Source organism: Anabas testudineus, chromosome 4, assembly GCF_900324465.2.
Source record: "Anabas testudineus chromosome 4, fAnaTes1.2, whole genome shotgun sequence".
Lineage (NCBI taxonomy): Eukaryota > Metazoa > Chordata > Actinopteri > Anabantiformes > Anabantidae > Anabas > Anabas testudineus.
In genome coordinates, this window is record NC_046613.1 from 25,676,980 (window position 1) to 25,690,089 (window position 13,110).

Below are 13,110 nucleotides of genomic sequence, written 5' to 3' on the forward strand. Positions count from 1 at the left end.
CTGTCAACACTGACTGAGGTCAAACTGGAATAAAATGGGTCAAAACCGGGTTATTAAATGGTGGTGAAAATGGCTTTAGATGTGTGAACACTCAGTGAAGACACGTTATCATGGATCTGATTCAAAGCAGCACTGGAAGAAGTCCTAAATTTTTATTTTCCACTTAAGCACGTAATACTACTTCAGTGTAAAAGTACTCTATTACAAGTCGTGCATACCTAATTTTAGTTAACAGAAGTATTAGTAGCAAGTCTAACAAGTAAAGGTAAGCTACAGTAACAGAAGTAAAAGTACAAACACCTCAGTATAACTAGCATTAAAATAGAAGTAACAGTATGCAGAATACAATCTATGCAGTATTTACTGATGAACAAATGTGCTGCAGCTGGTGAAGAGCTGATTAATACTTTTATTAGATGATTATATTTAGTGTCTGAATCTGCAAAGCAATTAAAACTATAAAATCAAAGTAGTGGAGTAGAAGTACAAAGTTTCATAAAATAGTACCTCAACAGTGTACTACTGTCTGGCTGTTCTCTGATTGGCCGACAGGGGGCGTGATGCATCCAAACAAGTATTTCTGTTTCCTGTCAGATAACACTTCTGCTCCATTACAGCTACATTTACCTGACTTTTAGTTACTTTACAAATGTGGCTGCGATCACTTCACTGCTGCACCAACAAAACCAGCACAGCCACAATATTCTGGCTGAACTGAAACAAACTGGACAAAGTGGAGAAGCAGCGTTTCGTGGAACTTTGTCTTTATTGGTGGTGAATTATCAGACACAGATTCATACACTCCAAACTGTTTCCCTCTGAAACCTGCTTCAAACTAAATTCAGTAAATGTATTTTAATTGGTTTTAATTTTTCCTGCCCATGCAGTGCAGGAAAAACAACCTCTGACCCCTCGTTAGCTCTTCAGCCAATCAGATAACTGCATTCTTTACAACAGGACTTTATAAGCATCCAATAGGAAAATATACAAAAACTGATTTTGTCTTTCAAAGAATAAAATATGCAGATTTTTTTAATGTAGAAAAACATTTTCTTTCAATATGTTTGGAGCTCGGAGATGCTGTAAACAGCAGCGAGGTCTCACTCCTGCTCACAAAACCACCATCAGAACATTTTTCTGTACTTTGCCCTTCGTTCAGTTTTGTTAACTTTTCTTGAGCAACACTAAACTGATTCCAGCCGCACGAAAAACGACAAAAGGACGACGAACCAGAAAACCCACCGTTACCCACCAGAACCATGACTCATTAACAGAAACTGAACAAGCAGGACTACAAGGACCAGAATGCATCGTGATTCGAGCAGAAACTAAAAGGAGAAAAACATCAACAACAAACATCAGACTGATTCCTTCATATCTCGTGTAACAGAACAATGGCACAAAAATAAAATTTCAAGTTTTTTAAATTTTCATTTTTGTCATACGAATGAAGAAATATTTCCATCGTTCTCCGCAGGAGTCCAAGTGCTACATCATCCATCTGTCCGTCCTCATCACAGTGCGTTGTACATACTGCATTTCCCAGCATGCCCCTGCTTGTCCACACACAAGGACACACTCCCCCCCCATCATTGAAGATGGAGGGATGGTAGAAAGAGAGAAAGGAGAAATAAAAAAACATAGGAATATTTTCACATTGACTCTATGACGTTGGTCAGTCACTAAAAATTCAGCACCAGTGGGGAAAAAGGCCATTTCTGATTGGTTCCTTTTTATTTTGGACATAACATTCGCTTGTACGGTTACGGCCAAAAGACACAATTTAGCAAAGAATAAAAACGTGACTCCTCCCCCTTTCTGATAAGCCCTAAAGTAGGCGGGGTCTAAGTGATCCTTCATCCCATCCCCTGAAGAGGCCTCCAATAGAAAAGTTTGAGTCTTTGGCAGATTTACAGAAATGAAAGGCCGTCTGTTGCTGAAGGGCTGGAGGAGAGAGACGAAGACGGAACAGCATGGTCTGAAATCTTTTTCTATTTTAGTCTGGTCGACGATTACAGTCACAGAAATGAGCCACAACATCTGAAAGACTTGAGAAATTAGTAATCTTTATATCAAAACTGTGGTTTTAAGAGTGAAACTTTCAATCAGAGTGAAATGTTCGACATAATTATGTGGAGTAACAACAGACTGAGAAGCTACGCTAGCTTGTCCTGTGATGCTACATTAAGTTGGACTGCGAAACTACGTTTGCTCTCTTTGGTTGTTCGTAACCTGCAAAGCTCTGTTACCTTGAGCTGCCACAGTGTTATCAGTATTTCAATGTGTAGTATTATGATGTATTAACAACTGTACATCAGTCATGGTGTCAAACGGGAGAAAGATGTTTTCTGATCATTTTTACGTAGAACAGCTAAAATGTTCCTTAAAGCAGGAGTTATCTGAAATTCCGTTTCCTTTTCTTGTTGAACTATTTCATCCAGGACTCGTACACAGAGTCATCTGAGTCATTTAAAAAGACAGCTAGATTTCCGTTGGAGTGATGAGTGATTGACTGGTTGATTCGATTTTAACGGCTGTGGCGGTTTCTGTCCCTGTAATCATCAGTAGATCCCCGTAGATCAGGGAGCGGCCTGAAGCTGCGATTCTCAGCGTGATGCTCAGTTTGGTGGACGTTTGACTGATTGAGTCCGTTTCTGCTGGTGTTCATGCTGACGACGTCTGTATCTGTGATGAAACGCTGAAGATGACTCAGTCTTTGTTTCTGAAGCTGGACTCCACCGACTCTGCTCAGGTGAGTGCTCACAACAATACGTTTCACTTCACACAGCAGATGCAGGATGTTGGATTTCGATCTGTCAGCTGAAATGTTACAATCACTGTCGCAGGTTTTTACCCGATCATCTCCCTGAATTGTTTTTTTCACTTCCTGGTTGAAATAGTCAGTGTTTTGTAAATTTGTACCGTATTTGTATGTTTTAGCTGCTTATTTCCTAATTTAAAAAATAAACTGCTGCTTCTGTCTGCTAATTCTTTAAAGTAGGCATCAGCTCTGCAGCAGTTATTGCATTATAACGAATCTTCAGTGCAGAGTGATTAAGTCTATAAATCATCAGTCATGATGGTTTGATATTAAAATTCAAATCTGGAAAAAAATACATTTTCCCTAAAACACAGCAGAAGTTTTAATGATATTTGGAATCATGGACGATCATCCTGTGTGACGTTATTGTTGCACAGTAGGGTCAGGCAGTAACAAATATTTTCCAATAAATACAAGAGGAAAGTGTGTGTGTGTACTGAGCTAATCTGGCTTTTACGTTACAAATGCATCTTCATAGTGTGTTTAAAACAATAACTTAAGTATCCTGCATATATGTGCTAGATGTTGTGTTCACAAAATAAAATCCTGTTCTGGCACGTGGGCTCTTTAGGTTTGTAGGAAACAGCTAGAACAGACACTGTATGTGCTTTAGGTTTGGTTCAATTTGTGAAATAAAAAAACGGATTTGTAGAAAATGGTACTTGGAAAAGTGAAATTTTGGCTTTTGCACTAGCACCAAAATGAAAACTCTCGAATCTGTGGGCCGACAGAGGCTGAGGTCGGACAGCTGATGACATTTAACACGGGTCAGTGGATCTGTAACAAATCGGACTTTTAACTTCAACAGAACTTTCATCACAGAGCAGAGATGATCCCAGAAACTCCCGGTGGAACCAGCAGTGACCTCAGCTGCAGGCTCCTCCCACCGCTGACCTCCTCCGATTGGCTGAGCAGTGTTCAGGTAAAGGTCAGAGGTCAGGAAGATGGAGCTTCAGTTTGGTGGTTTCTCCTCCAGGCGACAGGAGACAGAGGAGGAGGTGCTATGAGGAGGCGAGGAGGAGGAGGAGGGCAGCGAGCAACATGGCCGACAGCAGGGAGAGGCGAGGCACGGCGAGGCTGCAGCCGCCGGTGGTGTCGTCTGTCAGGAAGGGCTCCGGAGACTCGTACACAGAGTCATCTGAGACACAGAGAGGACACGTCATTCAGTGCACGCTGCAGTTCGTCAGGTAAAGATTTGTTTTGGAGGAAGGACGTGATCGGGCTTTGTTGGGTTAAACATTTAAAAACCTGAGGACAGACGTTAGCTTTGCTCTGCATCACCTCTGGTACAGTGTGCGCATTTCTTTTTTGTTTCTCACCTTCAAACTAAATCGAACATGAAACAATGAGTAGAATAAAAAGAGGAGGGATCAGGACGAGGTCCAACTTTGTTCCACAGCACAGCTTTCTGCATGTTGTGATGCAGGACGATTGTAAAACATCACAACTTGATTCCAGGCAGATTAGTGAACAGATCAAACCTCGTTATCTGATTAAAGCTACAATATGCAGCATGGTGCTTGAAATCAGTTCACTCTATTCCCTTTACCTGCTCTGCTACACTCTGCACAGAACTTCAGTTTGCCTTAGTTATGAAGTTACAATTAATGAGAATTGTGCAAATCCGATAACTGAGAAGGTCGTTTGTAGTCACACATTAACAAATGTAGATGAATTTATCAAATGTGTAGGAAGCAGATTTTTAAACATTTCACCCTCATGAACTAGATTATTCAGTGGTACAGAAGTTGTGCGGTTTGTTAAATGCAAAATTATTTAAAAAGCTGCGATTTATTAAGCAGAAAACAAGTGATTCTGCAAATAGATTCAATTCAGCAGGCAGATTACGAAACAAGTTGATTATTAAACTTTGCAGATTAATTTCAAACTTAATTAAGAAACGAAATAAATGTTCAGATTTCTAAAGTTCTCCAGACAGCTAGCATCACAACTTATTTATTCCATTCAAATTATCACGCAGATTAATAAAGAGAAGTATTTAATCTATGAGATTATTAACAGTGCATGGTGATTAGAATCCTCCTCAGACTGAAACATCCCTCTGTTTTTTCAGTTTCCTCCTGCAGAAGGAAAAATCATTTGCACTCATCATTTGATTAAAATATTCACCTGGACACACGCCGTCCACCTCCACTTCCTGCTCAGCTCTGGTGATTTTATTCACATTAAAGCAGCAGCGACAGTTAAATTCTCTTTACAGAATCTTTAAGAGCTTCAATAACCGGAGTCTTGTGATTCAGCTGCTTCTGTGTTTTCTCTGTAAACTGTGTAGGATCATATCTGAGGTCACAGCTCTCAAGGAGACATGAACATACAGTTAACATGTGCTTAGCGTGTAGACTCTCTGTGACCTGACCTGACCTGACCTGACCTGACTCGCTCCGAGCATCGGTTTCACCTGCTGAAGGTGAAACGTCCCAAAGCTGTCGGAGCGTCATCAGGAAACAAAACGCGCCGTCAGTTGTTCCACACTTCAGACAGTCGCAGATTAAAACACACAATTTAATTCAGGATTCTGTTTCTCCACAGACTGTGAGGACTGAGCGTCTGTGTTTTAAATCAAGTGAAGCGAGTCCAGCTCTCCCTCAGTCTCCGTGTTTCCTGACTCTGCGGCCAAGCTGTCGAATTAGTGCCAACAAATAATCTAAAAAATTCTAATTCTGAACAAACTGCTTTTTTTTTTCTATTAACTGAACGTGTGAATTTCTAATAAGAACGAAGAAGAAGAGGCGACTCACTGGTGGGTTTGACGTAGACTTTGAGTTTCAGACACGGTTTCCCAGCCAGGTTTGGATGTGGAGATGCTGCAGAGGAAACAGAGGAAACGATTTACAGCACAGATCAGTGACACGTGAACGACGACAGGATCAGAACAAAACCTGAACTGATTCAGACCAAAGCTGGAAGACGACTGAGCGACGTAGACCTAAAAGGTACACTGTGTGTGTGTGTGCCTGTCCCAACAAAACCAAAAATCAATTAAATAAAATAATAAACTAATAATAATAGTAATGGGTGGTTAATAAAAAATTATTTTAAAGTTTAGATAAATACAAATGACGATTACAAAAATACGATTTAACCTCTTAAGACCTGAGCTCTAATTTGATATGCTTTTTTTTTTTATTTCTCTTTGCTATTTGGGCTTATTGGAATCATCTGCCTACAACAACAAATGATAACACATTCAAAACATTTGCATTAAAAACTATCCATGCCCTTTTTAATCCACACCTATTTGTCAAAAGCTGTGGAACAGTTGTGATCAGCTAGAACGCACAAGAACCCAAAATGTGATGTACACGCATGTGTAAACAAATTTAAACAAATGTTCTGTAAAATGAACTAAATATTTAAAAAAAAGTAAAATGTTATAAGTTATATGAGAACGTGTTAAAAATGTCCAATTGAATTGGACATTTTAAACTTCTGTAAAATATGATATTAAAATATTAAAAGTATGAAACAGAGCACTGGGATTCTGATGGTTACCACAACCTTTGATGCACGTCTCCGTCCGTCCGTCCGTCCCCACAGTTCCTGTCTTTCTAACTACAATTATTTTATATCATTGAAGTATCTGAAAGCATCAGATTTCTACCGTTTGTTTTACAGGAGGAACCTGTGAAGTTTAAACCTCAGTCAGAGCAGCTTCTCCTCGGGTTCAGTAAATATAGAAATATTCAATTCAGTTAAAAGCTGATTAATCATTAACGGCAGTGGAATAAAACTAATGTTAAATGTTGATCAAGTATTTTACTGCAGCCACCCGGCAGGGACACGCCGATATCGATGACAGGCTCACCCTCACTGTGTGCACATGAAGGACGTAGCTCCATCAGCTCCGTCAGACATGTTGTGTGTTGTTTACTGAACAGGTGGAGACAAGGAGGTGCTGAAATGTCCTCATTAAATCAGGAGCTGTTTGTGTTTGTCTGCAGACAAAGTGAGGAGGAGGAGGAGGAGGAGGAGAGCGGCTGATAACAGCTTTTAGCGCCTCAGCTTTAAAAGCCAGTAATGACCCCACGCACGTTCACAGCTTTGCTTAATGCGCCGTGTGCGAGTTGATTCATAGTTTCCTCTTAGACACAGACGTGTTCCATACATGTGCTCCGCCAGAACATGATGCGACCTCTGACAGCAGGAAGCAGCTGAACAACATCAAGTGAAAAATGGTTGGTGTAAACGAGCGTCTGGTTTAATTGTCTGATGCGTTCGAGGCCACTCGGACATAAACACACACACAAGAGGAACCCGTTTCTCTACCCACGCACAGTACTGGTTCAGTTTGACATAGTACAGTGTAGTACTCAGTTCGCAGTACTCACAGATGTAGTAGTACTCGTGTCCCGGACGGAACTCGAAGCCCAGGCTGAAGGGGGTGAACAGCTGGAACTTCTCAGAGAACTTGAGTGGCCCGCTGGGGCTCTGCGGCCGGTTACACTCCCAGCGTTTGAAGCCCTTCCTGTGATGGTCGCAGCTCGTGTAGCCGTCGTAGTTCACCATGTACAGCACGTAGTGCTCCATGCGCTCGGCCGGCTCCGGCACATCGTAGTGAGGACAGTAGATGTCCAGGTAGTCGTTGATGGCCACCTCCACAGTGTAGTCGCCCCGGAAAAACCTGAAGACCAGAAAACAGAGTCTTTAACAAAAAGCAGTGTTTCATGCAGGAAACATGTAGCTTGATCAGGGTCACTGAGCTGCGGGGCCACAGTCCAACTTAAAAACCTCCTTCAGGCTTTTACTGAGACTAAACACTGTTTATATATTTCATAACATGGAACAAACATAGATGCTGAAGACAGACTCGAAATATTAGAAACCCGGTTTTACACATTCGATTGGTGTGTGAGAATTATTTTAAGGATGCTTTTTAACGTGCTTGGAAATAACAGGCTGCTGTTACGATGAAACTCATTTCCCAGAGGGAACAATGAAGTGGAAGTTTGTGCCATTTACTCGTTGTTTCTGTTACTACAATAATACTGCAGTACAGCTGTTTCTGCAGCGTGTGTGTTGGTCTCTCTCTTTCTCTCTCAGCATCTTATCGTCTGAGGAAAATTGGAAAGAAGCTCCTTCGATCGTCCTGTCGGTCACGAGCCTGCACTTAGTTTCAAATCAGAGTTTTTAGTTTGCCGGCTTGTTAAAAGTAGATTAATACAGAGAGGATCAAGATGAGAGAAGAAGAAGAACTGTTAAATCCACAGGTCACCTGTGTTTTTCAGGTGAGCTTACGATGGTCTGATTGTGGACTGATTGGTTTTGATGGTCATAGGCTGACGTCAGGTCGACTTCGCCTTTATCTGACCTTTATCCCCTGACCTGCTGCTCTCTCCTCCGTTCTCCACACGTCGTACTTAACCTCATTATCGACAGTCAAGAATCGACTCACTTTTAATCCACTGCTGCCGTCTGCAGCTCGACACACAGACTCCAGCGAACACATGGAAGCCATTGATCAGGCCGTGTGTTTTCCTACAGCCCCCCGAGGCTTCATTAATCAAAGCTAACTGTTTATCAGAGCGTCGCCGTGTTTACAGGAAGAACATCTGACTCACAGCTGGACTCACTTCCTGTCTGTTGCCGGCACTCAGAGGCTCAAACCCTGTCAGATCAAGTTTTTCTGCATTTCAAAAAGACAAGACCAGCTCCGTCTTTGTCACTAAGGTGATCTCAGCTGATTAACTGATGTTAATAACCAGGAACAAACACGTGTGGATAAAGTCCTGCTGCAGCACATGGTGGTCTGAGCAAACAGAATCAATATAAATAACACACCCAGAACAGAGCAGTGACGTGTGCGTTTGTTGGTGATCCCGCTCAGCTGCCGGAGAATCCCCCACTGTTCACATGAAAGAACAGACGGAGCTGGTTCCGAAAACCCAGACGCAGGAGAACAAAACCATCACCGACCGCACAGACAATATGCAGAGCACGAAAAACCTGAGGGCTCAGCTCAGACCTGATCCAGCACAGAAACACACTCAGCACCCTGAAGCATAATCATTCTGCAAATATGCGGCCTCGCGGCTCTAACGCTGACGTCCTCAATCCAAATCCAATCACATGTACATGCACATGTGTCTACTTCAGCCTAAAGGTTCTTTTGAGGTTGAAACACAGAGTTTTCACGTGTGCTGCTGCGTTCAGGTCACAAACGTAATTTGACAGCATCATTATAAACAACACTGATTTGAAGTATTTCATCATGCTTTCGCAGTAGTCGTAGTATTTTAACAGCAGCGCATGGAGACGACGAGTTTCACAGCTCAGCTCCACAGAGACAAAGCTGCACAGACTCTAATGAGGCTCAACACACAAACACTCAGCTGGTGTCATCATAACCCCACCCACCAGGGAGCGACCAGCACAGAAAGCGAGCGCTCACCTGAGCAGCAGCGTGGTCCCCACAGACCGAGCTGCTGCTGGGAACAATATCCAGGTGTCAGATTTACCTGGACCTGTAGTGTCACCTGGAAACTGGAAAACCTAGAACTCACTGTGTGTGTCGTGGATGTGTGGAGACAAACACACAGAAACCTGTCTCTGTTTCTAAAGCCTGAAGTCTAAACGTCTCATTTAAAGCTGAAGGAAAACACACAGACACAAGTGACCTGACTGTAGCACTAAGGATAAAAATCAGCCACAGCGTCTCCAGTCGGTGATAAACGTAAGTTCTTCCTGATCTTCGGTCAGGTGACCGACAGGAAGGCTCATCACAAATATTTCACTGCCCCCGTTTTTATACCAGGCACGAATCAACAGGACATTTTCCACATCCAGAGTCAGAATCGAAGAGAGCATGGAACCACAGCGTTACAACTTAGTAAGGAAGCTTCATTGACGACTTTCTGTGGGGGGCCTCAGGAAGACGGCTGCACAAACAACAGGCTGATCAACTCGTGTATTAACTCTGTACAATGGTCGACACAGTGAAGTGTCCTCAGACAGAAACCGACTGTTTGATGTGAAACATCAGAGCTGTTGTTAGTCGCAGCTGCTCCGTCACCGTCGTTATTGTCATTTCCATAATTTAATTGAACACAAACACTGAGGCTGTGACAGATGCATCTCACCTCCCTGATCTCCAACAACAAACTAATCAAACTTCACGTCTCTGAATATTCATGCATCTCACAAGAGGAAAAACCCTTCGTCCAACGCCGGAGGTTGCGGTGAGGGAGGGGGTGGGCCATCCAATCAACAGAGCTAATTTAGATTTTAGTAACGAGGTTTGGTTTCTCAGTGTTCGTCCTGATTGGCTGATTTAATCACAGCTCGTTTTAAATTCAGCTACAAAAAAGTGGGATTCACGTTTGAGGGGTGGGGGGCTCAAATTAAAAACCCATTAAACCAAAGCAAAGTGATTCTGATTCTGATGGATTCATCCACACAAACAGGCTGAAGTTACTTTTCTACAACAAGAGAAAACCCTACCCCCACCCCACCCGTTAAACTCAGAATGTTGAATGATGTAAAATGTTAAAATTTCAGGATAAATCTGACACTAAAATGTGTTTTCTGACCAATTTTGATGAAGAATCTAAATGAAACCAAATGTCCCACTGGATGAAAACGGTCCTGATGGTGCAGGAGGACAGATGGAGGAGTTTTGCCTCCGCCTCGCCCTCTTTGTCTTCTCTAACACCATTAGCAAAGTGGTGGCTAACTCAGTTAGCTGGAGGATCAGGTGACTAAGAGCTGACGGAGCAGGAGGTGCGTTCACTGAACTCTGTACTCTCAGCTCTCACATCATCACTCATCTGTGTAATGGACAGAGGCTGTGTCCATCCCAGCAGGCAGCAGGGTGACAAGTTCACCACCATCTTCATTTAGCATTGAGCACAGCTGGGAACCAGAACCACACGACCACACAGGAAGGGGGCTTCCTCCTCTCTGTCTCCCTCTCTCTGTTCTCCTCTGCAGGTATCCTCCTCCTTGGAGCTGTATATCTCCAGAGTCCAGTTACTGGTCCTAGCAACCTGTCCAGTGTCTCTGCTGGCTGCTGTTCTTTTCTCTCTTCTATTTCCACTCACCCCAACCGGTCAAGGCAGATGGCCGCCCACCCTGAGCCTGGTTCTGTTGGAGGTTTCTTCCTCTAAAGGAGTTTTTCCTCTCCACTGTCTCCTGTTGGGTTTTCTATATAATTCTGTATACAGTTCTATTTTGTAAGGTTTTAAACCTTAAACACTGTAAAGTTCCTTGAGACGTCTTCTGTTGTGATTTGACGATTTACAATTGAAAACTGAACTAGAACGCCAACACAAAATTTATTTTTAATAATAATGATACAAGGTGTGGTCATGTCTGAGATGCTTTGTGTAACTTCGGGTCCCCTAAGTAACTGTGTGGTCCTTAGTTAAAGACACAGCAGCGATGGCACAGACTGAAGAGACCAACGCTCCTCTTCAGGGTTGAGTTTCTCCCCTTTGTCATTTGACAGCATCATTTAACTGAATTTAGCAGAAGTGAGCTTGCAAAATAAATAAAAACTGGCTCTGGATAGAAGTCTGGTGTGAAAGCTTCAAGTCTAAGGAGGACTGAGAATCAGAGCAGTGAAACTGTCAGCTCTCTCAAACAAGACTAAATCCTTTTCCTCTGAGATGTGTGTGTTGACCTTCACCCCTCCCACACTGCTGATCAGTAACGTAACCACGACACAGAGATAAAACCCGACGGTCATAAAACACCAAACTACTTGTAACCAGGTCTCAGGTCAACATTCACAGAGACCTGAAGAGTGACGGCTGCTGTTCAAATCAAGTCTGTCATGAGCCACAGTGCTGATGATCTCTGATGTCACCCCCAGTAGGAAAAAAAACTTTTTCTAGTTTGATCATTTGCTCCTTAATTGTGTGATATCCCAGAACCAAACCGAACCTTTCAGCAGTCACACATGTGACATCACAGCTCCCAGCATGCCTCAGCGTGATTTACTGTTTAATCTGTCTACGCGGGTCCTGAAGGTCAGGTGGATTAGATGCAGGTCTGGTGTGGACGGGGACGGGTCGAGGTCGTTTGTCAGCCTCACAAACGGAGCAGAACTGACCTGCTGACAGATTAATGTTCAGATCTGCTCAGACACGATCAGTGTTCACAGTGTTGATGTGAAGCTCAGGACGGAAGACCTGGTTCGTTCTCAGCTGGGGGGGGGCAGATTTTAAAGCATGAAAATCGGTCGCTTCGTGACATATTCGGGACCGGACCAAACCCGATCTGAAGACCAGAGGCCAAACCAGGACAAAGAAAACGTTGAACTGACGGGTTTATGTAAAACACAAGCACAGCTGATCCACTGACCTCATCATCACATTCTTCTTCTGTTAAAATAGAGTTCTGTTGTTCCTCCTCCGTCCGTCGTGGAGCAGGATGCAGCAGCAGCAGCAGCAGCTTTATTATTTCTGTCCCTCAGTCACTACTGTGTGTTACTCTGTTACAGTGTGTGTGTGTTACTGTGTGTGTTACTCTGTTACAGTGTGTGTGTTACTGTGTGTGTTACTGTGTGTGTGTTACTCTGTTACAGTGTGTGTGTTACTGTATGTGTTAGTGTGTTACTGTGTGTTACTCTGTTACTGTGTGTGTTACTCTGTTACAGTGTGTGTGTTACTGTGTGTGTGTTACTGTGTGTGTTACTCTGTTACAGTGTGTGTGTTACTGTGTGTGTTACTGTGTGTGTTACTCTGTTACAGTGTGTGTGTTACTGTGTGTGTTACTCTGTTACAGTGTGTGTGTTACTGTGTGTGTTACTCTGTTACTGTGTGTGTTACTCTGTTACAGTGTGTGTGTTACTCTGTTACAGTGTGTGTGTTACTGTGTGTGTTACTCTGTTACAGTGTGTGTGTTACTGTGTGTGTTACTCTGTTACAGTGTGTGTGTTACTGTGTGTTACTGTGTGTGTTACTCTGTTACAGTGTGTGTGTTACTGTGTGTGTTTACTCTGTTACAGTGTGTGTGTTACTCTGTTACAGTGTGTGTGTTACTGTGTGTTACTCTGTTACAGTGTGTGTGTTACTGTGTGTGTTACTCTGTTACAGTGTGTGTGTTACTGTGTGTGTTACTCTGTTACAGTGTGTGTGTTACTGTGTGTGTTACTCTGTTACAGTGTGTGTGTTACTGTGTGTGTTACTCTGTTACAGTGTGTGTGTTACTGTGTGTGTTACTGTGTGTGTTACTCTGTTACAGTGTGTGTGTTACTGTGTGTGTTACTGTGTGTGTTACTGTGTGTGTTACTCTGTTACAGTGTGTGTGTTACTGTGTGTGTTACTCTG

At 42.9% G+C, this 13,110-nt stretch overlaps 1 protein-coding gene across 1 annotated transcript; it reads right to left on the bottom strand.

Moving 5' to 3' along the window:
• Nucleotides 1–381: 381 nt before the first annotated feature.
• Nucleotides 382–8,297, bottom strand: LOC113152494 (ephrin-A2-like). The gene is given in 5 exon segments (XM_026345753.1): nucleotides 382–3,959; nucleotides 5,581–5,646; nucleotides 7,171–7,464; nucleotides 7,467–7,542; nucleotides 8,151–8,297. Coding segments are annotated over 5 exon segments (720 nt in total). The 3' UTR covers nucleotides 382–3,822.
• Between the last annotated feature and the right edge of the window lie 4,813 nt (nucleotides 8,298–13,110).